This window comes from Sus scrofa, chromosome 1 (assembly GCF_054392235.1).
Source record: "Sus scrofa isolate SSC_HxYL_T2T_F1_AM1 chromosome 1, Sscrofa_HxYL_maternal_Yorkshire_Landrace_v2.0, whole genome shotgun sequence".
In the NCBI taxonomy this organism is placed as follows: domain Eukaryota; kingdom Metazoa; phylum Chordata; class Mammalia; order Artiodactyla; family Suidae; genus Sus; species Sus scrofa.
The window spans coordinates 121,989,318-122,009,293 of record NC_139383.1 but is presented as its reverse complement, the minus strand read 5'-3'; the positions used below and the strand labels follow the sequence as shown (position 1 = coordinate 122,009,293).

The window sequence follows — 19,976 nt, the reverse complement described above, 5'->3', positions numbered from 1 at the left end:
GTGAAGCTAAGCAAAAGGATTTAGGATAGACTATTAAACTCTCTTCTGGACTTTTTACAATATATGTTTTACGTTCTAACAATGCAGCATAAGATTATAAAGTCTCATGAATGAATTTTTAACTAACACAGCAGAACTCAAAATACCCAAGAATAGAGCAGTTTTTATAGTACTGATTCTGAAGAACCACCTCCTTTCTGGTCCCCAGAGCCTATTTTCCCATGATACTGGACATCTTCAGGAGTAATTTTTCCCCCCTTGAGGCAGAATGTCATTTCTGGAAACAGCTGAGTGGAAACTGACGCAAAACCTGTTAAGATGTGATCAGGCTGGACATGAACATCTTAGGTCGTAAAAGAAGTACAAGATGTTTCTGAAACGACCACTCGGAAGTGCTTTGAACAATGTTAATGACAGTGTTCCCATGGCGGCCACTCAGAAAAGAGGGCTGACTTCACTGGGATGTACAGGGTCAAAGCCAATGTCACTATTTTCAGGGACGACTCAGAGTTTGACTTCTCTCAAGTACGGCCATCATAAAGATATGTAAAAAAATCCTTCACTAAGATGCCCCAAAACTTTTCATCTCTGCCAAAACAAACTCTGAAGTTGAAATTCAAAACACAATTTGTTTACCATTATTACAGAATGTGCTTATAAGGCCAAGCTGTTTATTTTTAATACCTTTGGCATTTAACCTTGAACTTCTTATTTGTTCTGTAACTATTAAGTCCCAGCATGGTAAAAAAAATTAAAATATTAAAGCCTCACCATGGAGAAACTCATTTCAATCACATCCTAATAAAAACACAAGTTGCTACAACTTCGTTTAAAAAAAAAAAAAATGGTCAATGTAGATGCAAACTACTGCTTTTGAATGGATAAGCTATGAGATTCTGCTGTATAGCCCAAGGAACTATATGGAGGATAATGGGAACACACAATGTACGTATGTGTAACTGGATCATTTTGCTATAGAGCAGAAATAAATAGAACATTGTCAAATAGTTATAATAAAAATTTTTTAAATAGATGGCTCAAATTTAGAAAATTATGATGATATAATTTCTATATAAGCCATAATGAAGTTCATAATGAAGTTTTGCATTTGTGTAAAGGCTTCAAAATATGTCTGGTTTGTTTTTGTTTTTTTTTTTTTTTTTTTTTTTTGAAGCCAATGAAAAGAGTTTTCACAAGTTCTTATCAAGTAATGAGACTCAGGCCTCTCCTCAAGTATGCTTTCATTTAGTCTCAAACGGGCTTATGACATTAACACTAAGTCAGGAGCAAAAAGTTGTATTCCAAGTCATATTTATGAAAATGTTCATTATCCAGACTCAAGGGGAGCCCCTGAAGCATCTCATGAATTTGAGGTCTCTTTCAGGGAAAGGAGTAATAAAAGAGGTCCACCATGCAATATGGAGGTGGGGGGGATGCATTTCCATTGGAGGAGGGAGTTGAAGGGATAAGAAAAAGAGAAGTTCAATTTACAGCCTCACCACTCACAGCTCCAAATGGTAGCAGCTGGCTGCAGATTGCTGCTGTTTAATAGCTTAGAGAGTCCATGGGCTGAAAATACCAGGCAACTCCCTCTCTTATGGGAGGGAAGGTGTGGATGTATCAGTAAAAATCTAATGCCGTTACGGGGTATGTGGCTTAAATTTAGATATTCCCACTGCTGAGTGAATGGAAGAAAGCACTGTGGTTCCCAGAAAGCACAGAGATTCACAACTGACTAGCTGCAAAGAACTGACCTGTTTGGGCCCTCAGTGATCATCATCACCCTTTTAAAAATTGTCAGGTCTGGCATAAAAAATCTGCTTTCCCAGCTTCTCTTGAAAAACCAGACAATTTGGCAATATGGTCAATGTGACCACAGCCCAGGCGCAAGTAACCATGCCTCTTTTGGGCATTTGTTCTATATTTACTCTCCAGAAGCCAGCCTCATGCCATTAAAAACTGTATCCTGGCCTCTGTAGACATGTGACTTTACAACTACTGGTAAAGCTGAAATCAATCCACTCCCTCCCCTCAAAAAAGAAAAAAAAAAAAAAAAAAAAGGTGAAATGCCCAGCAAAACTAAGGAGGAAGTGGCTTTTAGCTTCTCTAACTATCTGCTTCATCCACTTCCCCATCTCTTCCATCCACTCCTTGCCCTGGGCTAGCCAAACACCTCCCACTAGGCTGGCCCACCCACATTGGCCCTTAGACCATGTCTTGGATTCCACTCTTTCCCTAACCCCTCTACCTCCTTGAAAACTTTTCTGGACTGCATCCCATTCCTTTCTGTTTTGGTTTTGTACTGTATTGTTTTGGCCAGGAGACGCCTAGAAATCTGATAAACTCATCAGTGGGGATGGACTAGGTTACCTTCCCCAGAAAACATGTTGGAAATGGATTCCAGACTTTCTAAACACATGCCATGCCTTCACCCAAAGAAACTTACCTACCTTGTAGTCCGTTCCATTAGATTTCTAAGTTTCTAAGTCTATTCCTGTGTATTTTTATGTGTAATATCTGCAACTTACAAGGAATATGCAAGAAGGGAACATATTCTGAGGTAGTGGCCAATTCAGATGTATTCAAATATGTCAGTTTATCTAAGTCACAAAAGCCTTATGAATCATAATTTCTAGCTCCAAAGTATACAGCCGAGCTCTAGACATGGGTTTCAGTCTATTGGACAGTCCAACCGGTCATGGCCACAAAAGCAGAATTTACTTTGTGGATGATGACAAAGCCAGATTCCAAGGAAATCTGAGATAGGTATTATTATTAATAATAAAGTCAAAGGAGATTGGTGAACCCTCCTAACCAATGTATACTAAAATTATAAGGACATGCAGAGATACGAGTTGGGTTTGGTTTTGTTTTCCCCCAGTTCTTCGAGTTTGCCGGAAAAAAAAAAAAGAAAAGAAACAAATTGCTATTGCCAGGTAGTGTTCTTGTTTTTTCAAAGGTGGAGTGTCCCAAAGCGAGTTTTCAGGAGAAGGATATGAGGCAAACTATCAGCTTACAATTTGTTCATGAGTCAGAAAATGGCAGTCTTCTTTATGAATCACAACTGAGTGAGTCTTGATAGGACCTTGGGTACAGGTGGAGAGCCTGTGCCCTGTGCTACCAGATGTCCTAAGAGATCTGAGAGAGAGAGAGCGTGCACAAGGGAAGAGAGAGAAACCCACAGTACAGGTGCCAAGGGCCTGGTGAATTAGATTCTCCATGCTGACACCAAGCCACACCCACTGGAGGCAAAGCCCCTTCTTTTCCTGTTCTAATCAGCTGAGGGATGCAGCTGAGCAGACTCAGACAGATGTGAAACACAAAATGAAGGCTCATTTGGCCCGAAGGGAATCTTAATACAAATAGTAAATATAAAACTGAGATTTCTGACTATTTGAGCTACCAAAGTTGGGTCCTAAGGCAACCTGACATATCTAATGCACAGACTTAATTTGCCAAGGCAGTGAAGAAATGATTCGCTTAATTTTTTCCACATTACTCCAGATCCAGTAGCTGGAAGGATGGCACATCTCCTGTTTCACAACATCCAGCTGTTCCAGCTTTTCTGTCACGGAATCGTAGCCTCGGCAACCATATCGGATGCACTGATAGTCTCCTGGCAGCCCACAATACGGCCATCTGTGCTGCTGGCAGGGAACTTATCAACAGGTAAGTCACACCGTTTCCTTCAATAGACACCCTACACACTCTGGAAAAAAAGTCTTCCTTAGAACATGCCTCTTCTGCACCCCCTTCACCAACCATCCACTTCAACAGCAATGGGTCAAGTTGAGGGTCCAGTTTCCCAGGTCCCTAGAAAAGGCACCCTACACCACTTTTTAGTCTCTCCAGCATGAAAAATGAGTTACCTAAGGGAAAGGTGATTTCCTCAAGGTACCATTCAAGTATTTAAATTCAGTAAGATTCTTTAAGCTCTTCCAGAAACACTTTTTTTTTTTTTTTTGAAGAAGTACTGAACCATGGAAAATAATTAGAGCAATCCTAAAGTCCTAAGACTCACATTGCTCAAGTTCAAGTGGCCAATTAGGCAGTGGCCCAATTAGGTAGCTCCACCCAAACACACACTCAGTGTAAGGGAGGAGTTCTCCAGAGGGGTTCCAAAAATAATGTAGGGTGGGCTTTCTTCTTAAACCATAAAACTGAAAGAGAAAACTTATTTACAGATAAAATGTTGGACTATGTGAAAAGAAAAAGCTTTGGTCAAGGACGACCTTTTAAAGGTTTGTGTTTGTTTTTAATCATTCTTTTGAATAAACACAGCACTGGGTCAAGGGCTACATTACAGTTTTGTATTTAAGTTCCAATGGCCTTTGCTACATTTCTCTCAGGGTGATCCTGCAAATAGATTTTTTAAATTAGTGCTGTACTGGTTATCATTTTGACTTACCACCACCTTCACAGTCACTAAAAAAACAACAGAACAAACCAAGAGGACGAGTTCATCGACCTAAACCGGATTACTTGAAAAGAACCAAGTGTGGAAACTATGAAGCCTTGTAATAGAACTCCCCCCCACCCCATGGCCTGCCAATCTTCTCAAAATAGTCCTTGCTTTTGTGTTTCGGAAAGAAAAGTACACCAGCCCAAAACCCAAGGGATGCGGCTAAGAGTACTGGGGGCGGGGTAGCCGGGGCGGGGAGGCAGGGGTAGAGGAAAAGTCAGAAACCACAGAGAAGGAGCCAGCCACTTCCATCGGATCCCAAAGTGCCAAAGGAAAAGAACACAAAACTCGACTTCCTTCCGTGCGAAACGTTTGCTGTACACCCGAAAAGTGCCAGCCACCTCACACTTGGGGAAGGGAGGGGGCTGTTTACTTGGCCTTTTTGATGCAAAGACCATCCCGGCGGGCGCCGGGAGAAGCGCAGGCCAGCGTGGCTCCGGACAGCCCATCGGCAATCTCGCCCGCAGCCGCCAGCCCACCGCCAGGTGCTCGCTCTACCTGGCGCCCCGCTGCCTTTGTGCGGCCGCGCCGCCCCCGCGGGCGTGCGGATGCTAGCGGGACAGCTGCGGCGCTGCCGGCAGCCGGGGGAGGAACGGGGGTCGGCGGCGCTGGTGCCGCAAGCGAGGAGCGCGCGTGCGCGCGCGGAGGGGCGCGGGCGGCCACCCCCACCTTCCCAGCAGGAAAAAAGCGACCCCCTTCGCGGGCGGTGCCCCTGAAAGCAGATCTCACCATACTCTGGCTTCCGACAGCTGGCAGCCATAGCCACCCGGCCACGAAAAGTTTGGCGACGCCGAAAACGACTTGAAAGAAAGTTTTCCTTGGCCCCCACTCCCTCTCCCTCAGCCCGGTTAAAGGAAAGCGGCAGGAAATATGGGCTCGGGACGTGCCGACTCCAGCGTCCACCTTCTTCAACCATGGGCTCGGCAGCTTGCCCAAGGTGGGTGCCCTGCGCCAGGGCTAACTGCCCCATCCCCGGGTCAGGCATCCCGGGACGCCGCGCGGCCAACTCACCATGGTGACTCGCGCCGCAGTCGCGCTTCTGCCGGTCCGGCTGCCGGGGAGCTGGAGCTGGAATGCAGTCTCCTGGGCGAACTTCAAAAGTTGGTTCCCTACGCCAAAAACAGGCTCTCGACACCCAAGCACTCACAGGAACCAATGGGAACCCTTGGGGGACTCCATCCAGGCAGGATCGGCGGCGCTAGGTGAGGGCGACAAGGAGGCGACTTAGCAGGAGGGGCGCATGCTGCCCAGGGCCGGGGTCCACTCAGACTGGGCGCTCGCCGCCCGCCTAGGTGAGTGCAATGCTCCGCGCGCCTCCGACTCGCTGCCTTGCCTCGCTCTTTCTTCAGCCACTTACTCCGTACTCTTCTGGCTGAGCCTCGGCTCGGGCTGGGCAATCTGTCCATAAATGGAGAATTCAGCTCAGGCCTGACCAATCAGGGTTTGTTTTCACATCGTCACTCCTCAGGGAAACCGTAGTAGCCAACACGCTTGGAGCTGCCGGAGTTTCCAAAGCCCTCTGGATCCTGTAGTCCTCCTCCAAGCCCGCCTCCAAAGAGCGCTGCTGACCCAGCTCGTTCCCGGCTGCCAGACCTGAACTGGTAGGAAGAAAACCACTCTGTGAAAGAGAGGTAAACTTCTAATTTTTTTCCTTTAAACGCGAAAGTTGGAGTAGGTGTGGCCGAAGTGGTATAATTTTCCTGTACTTTTTTTTTTTTTTTTGAAGAAGGAAATATTTTATCAGCAGAAGGATCAGAGCCGTGGCAGCAGCCCAAAGGAAATCCTTTTTCTTTCCAACGTCTGGATTGGGAGGAAAGTCAAAAATATCGTTTCCCCCACCCTTTTTTTTACCTGAATTTCCTTGGAAAACAAAAGAAGGCTTGTGGAGGGGGAGGAGAGGAGGGGGAGTTTTGATGGAGAAGTTGCACGTGCAGTGAGCCAGGGCCAGGGGAGAGAGACCTGGAAAGAAAGTGCCATCCAATCTCAGTCAACATTTATCTGTTGAGAACAATTAGTAGTGCAATCAAGAAATCAGGTGGGCAATTAGGAGAAGATTAGGGTGGGGAAAAGCAGAATCCTGAAATAAAGGTAGAGAGTCCGATATTGTTTTCAGGGTTCAGGAAGTAAACTAGGTGGGTCATAAGAGGATGGTCCTCCCTAGATCTGTGAAACTTCAGGGCTCAGAAAAACTGTGAAGCATAATGATTTACTGTAGTATACTCTATGAACTTGGTTGGTTGCCCGTCTCCTGAATAGAGGATCCTGGAGTTGAAATGGGTGTTAAAAATCCTCTTGTCTATACCACAGAAAGTAACACAGCATTGTAAATTAACCACACTTCAATTAAAAAAAAAATCCTCATTTAGAATGGTAAACAAAATGTGTGTAGTCATGGAATGAAATATTATTCAGCCATTAAAAAGGAAGAAAGTACTGATGCATGTTCTGACATGAACCTTGAAAACATTAAGTGAAGGAAGCCAGGAAAAAAGACCCCCTATTATATGATTCCTTTTATATGAAAGTAGAGAATGGGGAAATCCATAGAAACAGAAATTGCTAAATTATTGATTGCCAGCACCTGGGGAAGGGGAGGATGAAAGTAATTACTAATGAGTATGTGTTTTTTTACCGATGAAACTATTCAGGAATTAGTGGTGATTCATGTACAACTTTGTGGATATACTAAAAACCACTGAATTGTACATTTTTAAAGGGTGAATTTTGGAGTTCCTGTTGTGGTGCAGCAGAAACAAATCCACCTAATATCCACAAGGATGAGAGTTTGATCCTTGGCCTTGCTCAGTGGGTCAGAGATCTGGCATTGCTGTGAGCTGTGGTGTAGGTTGCAGACGTGGCTTGAATCCCATGTTGCTGTCGTGGACAGCTGAAACTCTGATTTGCACCCTAGCCTGGGAGCCTCTATATGCCTCTGGAGCAGCCCTAAATTAAAAAAAAAAAAAAAAAGAAGTAGCAGTAGTTTTGTGCAAGGAACTGCCACATTTGGAGGTGTAGGAAATTCATCTGGTAGCATTCTGTAGCACAGACTGGACAGAAAACCGGGAGGTATCTGTTGAGTACTCATTATGTACTAGGTCCATACAGGTGTGATCATTGGCTAGGTACATAGAGTCATGATTCATCATTCTCACATAAACGTGATTCCATGCCTCAGGGGTATGTCAGCTTCAAAATTCAAGCAGATATTTTAAGAACTAATGTACAGCGGTTACCAAAGGGAAATTTGAGCTTATAGGTAACAAAAGAAACACTATTTATTTGGGGCACAGCGGGTTAAGAATCCAACCATAGCAGCTCAGGTCACTGCAGAGGTGTGAATTCAATCCCCAGGTGGGTACAGTGCGTTAAAGGATCTGGTGTTGCCAGAGCTATAGCTCAGATTCAATCTCTGGCCTGGGAGCTTCCATATGCCACGGGTGTGGCCATAAAAATTTTTTTTAATTTAAAAAAATAACAGTATTTAGGTTGGAAAATGACATACTGCCTCAGCCACCATCCCATCCATGGTCAACCCTGATTAGTAGTCATACTGAGATGGGCTTGGAGGGACAGAGGCAAGGATGTAATTGCTTTCTCCAAGATTAACTTAGGGATACAAGGCACTGAAAATCTCTTAATAATCTATTAGCAACCTGTCAGTCTTGGATTTACCTACTTCTTTAATACTGCTTGTTGATTGTAATAGTGTTTGAGGTTTTTTTGTTTGTTTGTTTGTTTGTTTGTTTTTAGGCGACAGCTACAGCATATGGAAGTTCCCAGGCTAGTGGTCAGATCAGAGCTGCAGCTGCTGGCCTCTGTCACAGCCACAGCAGCTGGCCTCTGTCACAGCCACAGCAGCCACAGCAATGTGGGATCCAAGCCACAACATGCGGCAACCCTGGATTCTTAACTCACTAAGTGAGGCCAGGGATTGAAGAACCTGCATCCTCACAGATACTAGTTGGGATCTTAACCCACTGAGCCATAATGGGAACTCCCACTTTAAGGTTTTTTGTTTGTTTTTGACTTTGTTTTTTTAGGGCCTCACCCATGGCATATGGAAGTTCCCAGGCTAGGGGTCAGCCACAGCCACAGCCACTCGGGATCTGAGCCACATCTGTGACCTACACCACAGCTCTCAGCAACGCAGGATCCTTAACACACTGAGCAGGGCCAGGGACGGAACCTGCAACCTCATGGATACTAGTCAGGTTTGTTACCACTGAGCAATGATGAGAATTCCTTGAAGGTTTTTTTTTTAACATTTACTTTTCTTTGCACCCTAATAATCTCTTTCCAGTTTCAAGAAGTATTCCCAGCTCTGGTAGGTGGGACTTTGATGAAAGTAACTGCTTGTGTTCGTTTTTCACATAATTCCTCTATAATAGTATTCCTTTGTAGATTGAAATATAAATATATAGAATTTTTTCTATGTGTGGGCTCTACTTAGGTTATGGGATTCCATACTCATAAACCAGAATTTGTAGTCTGGCTTTTCCACCAAAGTAGCTGTGAGATCTTGATTTCTCTGAGCTTCAGTTTCCTTATCTGTTAAATAGATTGATGTAAGTCTGAAATGAAATATGTGCAAAAGTGGTCAGCAAATTTTGGTTCCTTTTTCCTTTCACATACACCGTGTGTTCTGGGTTAGGGATCCGGACCTGAGTTCCTGGGTGAGATCAGACAGTCCTTGGGCCTCTGAATTGCATGCCAGTTTTCTTCAGGAAGAATTAATAGCTTTCACCAAATCCTCAAAGATGCAGTAACTGTCAGTCATTAGGACCCATAGCTCTTGATCATATTAGTTATGCCTCTCTTGGGTCTTTGTCTCTATCATTGTGTTTTCCCTGAGGTATAGGGATTAGAACTGAGTCTGATACTAAAAGCACAGAAGTTCACTTGACTTCTCAAGGCAGAACCCACTAGTTCACAGTTTGAGTGTAGGATACAGAGGGTGATCATGTGGAAGAGCCTGTAATTTCATGAAGAAACCCTTCAGGTCCTCTCTGCTCTGTCCCCACCTTAGGGAATCACATTGTCAGTTTTGGCTGCAGTAACCATACATCCTGGTTTACCTGGGCAAGCCCTGGTTTATGCCTGTATTTCAGTGAAATGATTAATTGCACACCTTTTTGCATTTCTAAAAGACCTATTTGAAAGATAAATCATGGTCACTGTAGAATGATGGGCAAATTACACCCCCTAAAAAAATCCTCACTTCTTAAAATAGAAGTATTTCCCATTTTCTTGATTTACCCACATTTTTCAGAGGACTCGATAATATATTACCAGGTACTTCTTCTTCCTTTTTTTTTTTTTTTTTTTTGCTTTTCTTAATTTTTTTTTAGGTTTTATTGAAGTATAGTTGATTTACAAGGTTGTGATAATTTCTGCTGTACAGCAAAGTACTAGATATTTGTTCTTACTTGGGTCATAGTAGCAATAAAGGGACAGCAACTTTCAAAATTGTAAAACTCATTCTAGACACATGATGGAGCTAGTCAGATGAGACTTTATGCAGACGTTGGCATGATTAACTGTGTTTTATTTGGGGCAAAATGAAAAGGAACAAAAGAGAAAAATCAAAATATATAAAGCTCAAATTCCCGTATGACTCTGTCAGTGAAAAAAAAAATCACTACGCTTGTATTTTGGGAAATAATCAGTAAGGAGATAATATAAGGGCAGTGACACTAGTTTCCATGTCAGTACCATAAGAGAACATCAGAATGCATTCACAACAGTACAATTAAAGAAAAAATTGTTAAGGGGAAAATGAAGGCAGAAATCTTTAACAAGACAGTAATGAACAAGAGGCTTGTGTCACAGCAGTGTGACATGTCCTGGGTTCTCTCTGTTTCTATATTGGACCTGAGTTCTTGGGTGAGATCAGACAGTCCTTGGCCCTCTGAGTTGCATGCCAGTTTTCTTTATTAGGCATCATTTATTAGGTTCACTAGGTATTAGCTACTGAACTCAGTCCTTAGTGTATAATATCTTATTTCATCTTCCATACAACCCTAGTAACTTCATTTGCAGTTTAGAAACTGAGTTTGAAGAAACTTGCCCAAGCTATCACTTAAGATATATTTGCCTGACTCTAAAGCTCAAACTCTTAGCCCTAAGCAGTAACTCTGCTGTAGTAGGAAGGTCTGTTAGAAGAAATTTCCTGGAGTTCCCATCATGGCTCAGAGATTAACGAACCCAGCTTGTATCCACAAGGACTCCATAAGGATTCGGGTTTGATCCCTGACCTTGCTCAGTGGTTAAGGATCTGGCATTGCTGTGAGCTGTGATGTAGGTCACAGACGTGGCTTGGATCCTGTGTTGCTGTGGCTGTGGTGCTCAGATTCAACCCCTAGCCTGGGAACCTCCATATGCTGTGGGCGTGGCCCTAAAAAGACCAAAAAAATAAAAATAAAAAACTCCCCTCATGTAGGCCCAGTTTGAATAGGAGCACACTTATTAAAACCCTAGGGGCCTCTCCAAACCAGACTCCTAGAAAAATTCTTGCTTTTGTTTTACTTATTTTAATTTTTTAAATTTTTAAATTTTTTATTTTTATTTTTTGCTTTTTATGTCTGCACTCAGTGGCATATGGAGGTTCCCAGGCTAAGGGTCCAGAGCTACAGCTGCCAGCCTATACCACAGCCACAGCAACGTGGGATCTGGGCCGTGTCTGCAACCTACACCACACCTCACCATAACACCAGATCCTCAAACCAGTGAGCAAGGCCAGGGATGGAAACCCCATCCTCTTGGATCCTAGATGGGCTCACTTCTGCTGCATCACAACAACGCCACAATGGAAACTTACTATTTTAGGGTTTTTTTTTTAAGTATACAATGTTGCATTAGTTTCTAGTGTACAGCAAAGTGATTCAGATTCTCTTCCATTATAAGTTATTACAAGATATTAAATATAGTTCCTTGTGCTATATAGTAGGTCCTTGTTTTTTTGTTTTGTTTTGTTTTTTCCTTTTTGGCTGCCCCGCAGCATATGGAGTTCCTAGGCCAGGGCTCAGATCCAGAGCAACAGTTGTAACCTACACTGAAGCTGTGCCCGGCCAGGGATCAAACCTGTGTCCCAGTGCTCCCAAGATGCCACCTATCACACTGTGCCATAGCAAGAACTCCTGTCGGTCCTTGTTAATCCGTTTTATATATAGTGGTATGTATCTGTTAATGCCAAACTTCTAATTCATCCCTCTTCCCCTTTCCCTTTGGTAATCATAAATTTGTTTTCTAAAAAAAAAAATTTCTTGCTTTGTTATGGGAATATGAATTCCATTTGTATAGAGAGTTTAATTCCAAACATTTTTTGTTCTTCTAATATGTTAATATTGATTTGTAGAAAGGACATTGCAGAGAATTTCAGCAATGCAATAATATGATACTCCTTCTGATTAATATAGTTTTTGTTATAAAGTAACAGTTATTTTACCAAAATAAAGGGAAAGAAATTACTTAAATATACATTTAAATTGACAGCTTATTAAATGTACACGTATATACATACATTTATTTTTATGTTTTTCTTTAATGTAAGCCAGTATTTTCTTTCTTCCTGTTTGTTTGATTTTTACATTCAGAAGATAAACCTTGATCTTTCTCCAGATTAAAAAAGGATTAAATATGGAGTTCCCCTCATGGCTTAGTGGCTAACAAATCCAACTAGTATCCATGAGGACTTGAGTTCAATCCCTGGCCTCACTCAGTGGGTTAAGGATCTGGTGTTGCTGTGAGCTGTGGTGTAGGTTGCAGACTCAGCTCAGATCCTGTGTTGCTGTGGCTGTGGTATAGGTCAGCAGCTATAGCTCCTATTAGACCCTAGCCTGGGAACCTCCATATGCTGTGGGTGTGGCCCTAAAAAGACCAAAAAAAAAAAAAAAAAATATCAAATGGGAGTTCCCATTTGTGTCTCAGCAGTAACAAACTAGTATCCATGAGGATGTGGGTTCCATCCCTGGCCCCACTCACTAGGCTAAGGATCAGGTATTGCCAGGAGGTGTGTCTTGGATCCAGTGTTGCAGTGGCTGTGGTATAGGCTGGCAGCTGCAACTCCAATTCGACCTCTAGCCTGGGAGCTTCCATATACCACAGGTACGGCCCTTAGGGGAAAAAAAAAAAGATTAAATAATAAGTAATACTAGTTAAGGTGTCCCATGATTATCAAGAAGTGAGGTGACCCATTGAAGGGAGCTTTGCTGATAATTGACTGCCCTGGATCAACAGTGTGACCACAGCCTGGTTTTCTTTCTTCTTCCCCTTTACTGTCAACTGACACTATCTTCTTGGATTTTGTGTATTCTTTCAAGTCATCTTTAACCTTTGCTAGGTTACACAAGGCAAGGCATGTGTAAATAAATATATGCATTTAACAAACTAAAAAAAAATAACACATAACTGCATGAGCCTGGCCTTTTTTAAGCATCTAATTTTTTTTTTTAACTTGAAGGAAAATTTTTTCTACATGCTTCATTGCTTTTGAAAAATATGCTGAATGTCAGGCAGCCTGTGCCTGAAGACTCAAGGTCATTACTATAAATATCGATTATCACACAGAGTTGTGCTCAGCTGAGGTCCTTGGGGACTATTGAATAGAACCACTCTTTGCCACTATACTGTATGACCCTGGACTGCTGTACTTGTACAGTTATCTTGTCTTTTTTGGTTTTGTTGTTTTTTAAAAAAAAATTTATATCCTCCATTATCAGACTTTTTCCCCTCCTGCTACCTGCTATTTCAAAAGAGTCTCCTTTGATAAGAAGGAGTGAAAACAAAAAGAAAAACAAAAAAATTCCCACATGGGTTGCTTCATGAGAAAAATATTTTAATGGTACATATGCCCCAGAGCCCAAGAAAAAACAATACAAAGGAGGGTAGAGTTTCATGTATATGGTCTTTGTTCTTTTCTGGCTTCTTGGGTTCTCTGTCTCTTCAAGCTTCTCCCATTTACTCATAGTTGCTCCTCCTCCCATAATTTTCAGCTTGCAACCTGTCTTTAGTTTGTCATGATCCTGACTCAGGCCCCAGCCCACCTTTTTAGCTATGCTGCCCACTGCTTACTGGAAATTTCCCTCATGATCTCTGGATTCGAGTTCCAGAGGGTTGGGGGTAAAGGGAGGGAGAGAAAGAAAGAGAAGCTGACTCAACCAGCTCAAATTTTCGAACCATACCATCCAGGTCATAGGTCACTGGATGGCCTATGGAAGACTCTACTTAGACCAGGTATCTGTACAGTCACATTCCAAGCAAATGCTGTCACAAGGGTGGTGCCCTAAAGCTACTGCCTATCAAGAAGAGATGCTGATAATACAACATTGTAAATCAACTATGCCCCAATAAAATGAATTTATTTATTTATTTATTTATTTATTTATTCTTGCTTTTTAGGGCTGCACCTGCAGCATATGAAAGGTCCCAGGCTAGGGATCCAATCAGAGCTACAGCTGCTGGCCTACATCACAGCCACAGCAAAGCCAGATCTGAGCTGCATCTGTGATCTACACCACAGCTCACAGCAATGCCAGATCCTTAACCCACTGAGCGAGGCCAGGGATCGAACCCACAACCTCACGGCTCCTAGTCAGATTCATTTCCACTGTGCCACGATGGAAACTACAATAAAATTTATTTTTAAAAAATGACAATGAATCTGGACAAAAAGAGATGGTGGATGGGGATGTTTCTGAGGAAGGGACAGTCCATCTTAGGGGCACACAGCCATTTGCCAATAGCATCTTTCTGCTACTTTAATTTATACACAATTTTCTTGGTAAGGCCAGGAGGGAAGTTTCATTCACCTCTTCATTAGAGAAAAAATGGCTAGGTTTTACAGCAGTCATAGTCATTTCAACTTTATATTGTCATACACCTATCAATGCATTTATGTTTAAGATGTGACATATGTTTTGCCTTTATTATCATGCACTTATAAAGGTGTGTTTATGTATGCCTGTTACTGTTTGTTTATATACATAGACGTGTGTGTGTTTAAAATGACATATTTTTCAAGTTATTGTTATAAACACTTGGGGGATATGCTTTTTTTTTTTTTAATCTTTTAGAGCACTCTTAGGGTCACAGAGAAACTGAGGGGAAAGTACAGAGATTTCCCATACACCTGCCCCCACACGTGCATAACCTCCCCCGTTATCAACAGGGGAGTCACTTTGAATAGAGTGCGTCTTGGTGTTGGTGTTCTGCATGTTGGTAGCATGGTTTCCAAACCACTACTATTCTCACTTGCTGCTACAACAGATGTTTGCTGAGCATTGCTGTAGGTGCTAGAGAACCTTAAGACAAGCACCCTGTCCCCATGGGAGCCCTATCATTCCACGTACAGCAAAAACATACACAACAACACAGGGGCTTCCTACCTTGATACACAACATGCTCCTGAAAATACACACCCATGTTAGATATATCAAATTCAGAAATAGATTTGTGTATTTTAAGGAGAGAGTTCTATTTTCAGAGAGGTAAAATACAGTCTAAAATTCCTAGTTGTGCCTTGTCTCTTAGATATAGTCTTAAGTTCTAATTACAGAATTTGGTAGATGTTCTCCAAATCCGAGCTTCTCCGTCCCCCAGCTGAGTAGAGCTGACCATCTAAAGTCTGAAAGGCAGCTTTCCAGATTTCCCTTGTGGCGCAGCAGGTTAAAGATCCGGCGTTTTCACTGTGGCGGCTTGGGTCTCTGCTGTGGAGAGAGTTCAGTGCCTGGACCAGGAACTTCCACATGCCAGGGTGGGGCCCAAAAAATTAAAAACAAACGAATAAATAAAAGGCAGCTTTTCAATTTGGGTCAGGCCGTTTACCTCCTACGGAACATGCATAGTTTTTCCTTATCTGTAAAACAGAGGTAATAACAATAATACCTCCACCATCTATTAAAATTCAATGAGTTAAGCCATGTAAAGTAATTAGAACAGTGACTAACGCATAAAGAGTTCTCAGTATGAGCTGTCATTATTGAGGCTAAAGATTCACCACCTGAGCACATCTAATGATTTCCTTCTATATTTCAATTGTTCAAAGTTTATGAGAACTACACTTCTGTTGACTGATGTTTGCATTTATATTTTCCTCATATTTCACTAATTTTGATAAAGGAACAAGGCTAAATGCAACTTAGGAATATAGTTGAATAAATGCTGCAAGGCTGAGAAAGATTGGCACAGAGGAACATGAACTGTGAGCTGAGCCTGCAGGAAGCAACCGCATGAGATCCATCAAAATGTTCCTTTGTTTCCTGGCTTATTGCCTGGTGCTGTAGAGGAAAGATGGATCGTGTACATTAAGGTACAGTGTCCTTATCTGTACAAAAGCAAATGTGCAAAGGTCAAGGACACCGGGAGATGACCCCTTCCTTTCACTATGTTAAATTCCTGGAAATCCCAAAATAAAGCCAAAGTTGCTAATAGCTTCCCATAAAAGGATTCTTCAATAAGGCATTGGTAACAAATGAATTATATATTTGACCTAGAGTGTGATTCTAAAAGCAGCTATGGAAATTTTAGGCTTCTGTAATTTAAGATAGTACAGTTTTGCTCCAAATGGTATAAAATGGATATAAGTGCATACTTTTATGTTATAAAGGACCTCAGTGAGTTCAAAAATATAACACAAAAATATCATGCAGCTATCATAAATCCTAACTATATAAATATGCCCTAAAATAGTATCCCAGCTCTAATAGCTTACTTGAACATCTCATTAGGAGTTATTTTTTAATTTTTTTTCATTTTAAAAACTGGGAATGGGGAGTTCCCATCGTGGCGCAGTGGTTAACGAATCTGACTAGGAACCATGAGGTTGCGGGTTTGGTCCCTGCCCTTGCTCAGTGGGTTAACGATCCGGCGTTGCCGTGAGCTGTGGTGTAGGTTGCAGACGTGGCTCGGATCCCGTGTTGCTGTGGCTCTGGCGTAGGCCAGTGGCTACAGCTCCCATTCGACCCCTAGCCTGGGAACCTCCATATGCCGTGGGAGCGGCTCAAGAAAAGGCAAAAAGACAAAAACAAAAAACAAAACTGGGAATGGGTATGAGAGTGGGGCCAGGGAAGGTGATGCTTAGGGATAATTTATTAAGTGGAAATAATGCTTTTTTCTTGATTAATTTCCTTATAAAGCTAAGTTATTTAAAACTGTTAACACCTGGAGCTCCCATTCTGGCTCAACGGAAATGAATCTGATTAGCATCTGTGAGAACACAAGTCCGATCCCTGGCCTCACTCATTGGGTTAAGGATCCGGCATTGTGAGCTACATTGTAGGTCACAGATAAGGCTCAGATCTGGTGTTGCTGTGGCTGTGGTGTAGGCCAGCACCTACAGCTCCAATTGGACCCCTAGCCTGGGAACCTCCATATGCCTCGAATGTGGCCCTAAAAAAAAAAAAAAAAAAAAAAGAAAAAGAACTTCCACTTTTGTTTGTACATTATACTTGGTTTTAAATTGCAAAAGAAATATATGCCTCTTATTACAAAATAAAGCATGTGAATTTAGAATTTATAAAATAAAAAGCTAAAGTCTGCCTGCCCATACTCTCTCCTGCAAGATTTTTTTGTTGTTCACAGTCCCTTTGTTAAGAAAAATTTTTATTTTTTTTTATTGAAGTGTAGTTGATTTACAATATCATGTTAGTTTCAGGCTTACGGCACAGTGATTCAGTTATACATGTATATATTTTTTTTCTTTTTCAGAATCTTCTCCTTTATAGGCTATTATAAAATATTGAGTATAGTTCCCTGTATTATACATAGGCCCTTGTTGGTTATCTATTTTATTTTTTTTAATAGTGATGTTTATTTTTTCCATTATAGCTGATTTCCTGTCAATTTTCTACTGCACAGCGAGGTGACCCAGTCACACATACATGTATACCTTCTTTTTTCTCACATTTTCATGCTCCATCACAAGTGACTAGACATAGTTCCCAGTGCTATACAGCGGATCCCATTGCTTATCCATTCCAGAAGCAATAGTTTCCATCTGTTAACCCCAAATTCCCAGTCTCTCCCACTCCCTCCCCCTCCCCCTTGGCAACCACAAGTCTGTTCTCCATGTCCATGATTTTCTTTTCTGTGGAAAGGTTCATTTGTGCTATATATTACATTCCAGATATAAGTGAAATCACATGGTATCTGTCTTTCTCTTTCTGACTTACTCCACTTAGTATGAGTCTCTAGTTCCATCGATGTTTGCTGCAAGTGGCATTATTTTTTCTTTTTTTATGGCCGAGTAGTATTCCATTGTGTATATATGCCACATCTTCTTAATCCAATCATCTGTCGATGGACATTTAGGTTGTGTCCATGTCTTGGCTACTGTGAGTAGTGCGGCAATGAACATGTGGGTGCATGTGTCTTTTTCAAGTTATCTCTTTTATATATAGTAGTATATGTATGTTAATCCCAGCCTCCTAAGTTATCCCTTCCCCCACCTCCCTTTCAGCTTTGGTAGCCATAAGTTTCTTAGTTTGTCTTCTATGTCCATGAGTCTCTTTCTGCTTCAGAAATAAATTCATTTGTGAATAGAATAGATTCCACACATAAGTGATATCGTGTGGTATTTATCTAGATTTTTAGATTCCTCATATAAGTGATATTACGTGGTATTTGTCTTTCTCTGTCTGACTTACTTCACTTAGTATGATAACCTCTAGGTCCATCCATATTGCTTCAAGTGGCATTATTTCATTCTTTTTTATGGTTAATATTCAATCCTATAAGATTTCAAATGTGAAAAAATGGTTATTCCATTGGTAGGAACAAAAAGGTTCCAATTTCAGTTAATTCCAAGTTAGATGTGGGAGTTCCCATTGTGGCTCAGTGGTTAACAACTTTGACTAGGAACCATGAGGTTGCAGGTTCGATCCCTGACCTAGCTCAGCGGGTTAAGGATCTGGCATTGCCATGAGCTGTGGTGTATGTTGCAGACGTGGCTTGGATCCCGAGTTGCTGTGGCTGTGGTATAGGCTGGCGGCTACAGCTCCCATTCCACCCCTAGCCTGGGAACCTCCATATGCCATGGGTGCAGCCCTAAAAAAAGACAAAAATAAAAAATAAAAATTAAAAATTAAAAAAAGCCCAAGTTAGATGTGTTCACTTAGAGCTAACAGAGATCTTTGGGAGAAATCTCCAGGCATCTCTGGGAGATACTGCTGGAACCTCAGGGGAGATGTCAGTTCTGACGTTGTCTGTACCTTTGCAGTCTTCATCTAGTTGTCCTATTGTTGCTTTTGATACCGAACTGCTCTTTTCTAAATCTTCTCTCCCAACTTATCTGTCAGCAAGGTTGTGGGGAAACCAGTTTCTTCTATATTTTTGGTGAGAGTATAAATAGGTAGAAACCCTTATAGAAAGCAATTTGGTGCTATCTAGCAACATTACAAAATTGTGCAATCTCTGACCCGCCATTCTGCTTTTGGGAATTGATCCAAAGATGTACATACACAGTGCAAGTTAACATATGTCGTCAAAGCATCACTGGCATAGCAAAAGATCGGAAACAACCCAAATGTCTATCATTTGTGGAACTGGTTAAACCTATTAGGAGACAACATAGAATAGAATTTTTGAAATTTTAAAATGCTTTTAAAACAGAATGAGGAGTTCCCGTCGTTGCGCAGTGGTTAGCGAATCCGACTAGGAACCATGAGGTTGCGGGTTAGGTCCCTGACCTTGCTCAGTGGGTTAACGATCCGGCGTTGCCGTGAGCTGTGGTGTAGGTTGCAGACGCGGCTCGGATCCTGCGTTGCTGTGGCTCTGGCGTAGGCCGGTGGCTACAGCTCCGATTCGACCCCTAGCCTGGGAACCTCCATATGCCGCGGGAGCGGCCCAAAGAAATGGCAAAAAGACAAAAAAAAAAAAAAAAAAAACAGAATGAGGATTTTCTCTCTGAACTGATAGGGAATGATTTCCAAGATGTATTAAGCTGAAATGAAAAGAGCAAAGTACAGAATAGTATGTATATCAAGGTAGCTATCATGTAAGAAAACAGGGATGGAGAAATAATAGATTTGTATTTATGTTTGCATGAAGAAACTTTGGGAAAGACACAGGAAACTTACAGCAGTGAAATGTGGGAGCAGGAGCAGGGAAGAGTGTATGCAGGATATGTTTTATATTGCTTGATTTTTTTGAACCATTGTAAACATGTTACTCAAAAATGTTTTAAAATATTATTAAGGGATTTAAAATATTGTGGATCAGCGGTTTAAGAGTCCGACTAGTGTCCATGAGGATTCGGGTTTGATCCCTGGCCTTGCTCAATCCGTTAAAGGATCTGACATTGCCGTGAGCTGTGGTGTGGGTTATGGATGTGACTCGGATATAGTATTGCTGTGGCTGTGGTGTAGGACATCAGCTGCAGCTCCAATTTGACCCCTAGCCTGGGAACTTCCATGTGCCATAGATGCGGCCCTAAGAAAAAAAAGATAATAAATAAATAGATAGATAAATTTAAAAAATAAAATGCTATTAAGCAAAATACATTGCTCCACATGGTGGAATA

General features: G+C 41.8%; 2 protein-coding genes across 12 annotated transcripts in view; one reads left to right on the top strand and one right to left on the bottom strand.

Annotated features, from left to right (window-relative positions):
- Nucleotides 1–5,843, bottom strand: part of MYO1E (myosin IE) — a 224,024-nt gene extending 218,181 nt beyond the window's left edge. For 7 of the 8 annotated variants that reach the window (XR_014810374.1, XR_014810375.1, XR_014810376.1 and 4 more), the window contains exon 1: nt 5,474–5,843. Coding sequence is in view for 2 of the 8 variants with exons in the window: in XM_003353343.6 (XP_003353391.2) it covers nt 5,474–5,476 (3 nt within the window). In the remaining 6 variants the exon portion in view is untranslated. Of the gene's footprint in view, nt 1–5,191 lie in introns of all 8 variants that reach the window. The other variant, XM_021073512.2, reaches the window with a different exon arrangement.
- FAM81A (family with sequence similarity 81 member A) overlaps nt 5,634–19,976 on the top strand; it is a 129,754-nt gene continuing 115,411 nt past the window's right edge. For 2 of the 4 annotated variants that reach the window (XM_084968900.1, XM_005659549.4), the window contains exon 1: nt 5,634–6,093. The gene's annotated coding sequence lies outside the window, so the exon portion shown is untranslated. The remainder of the gene's footprint in view (nt 6,094–19,976) is intronic. The other 2 variants (XM_084968910.1, XM_001928540.6) reach the window with 1 other exon arrangement.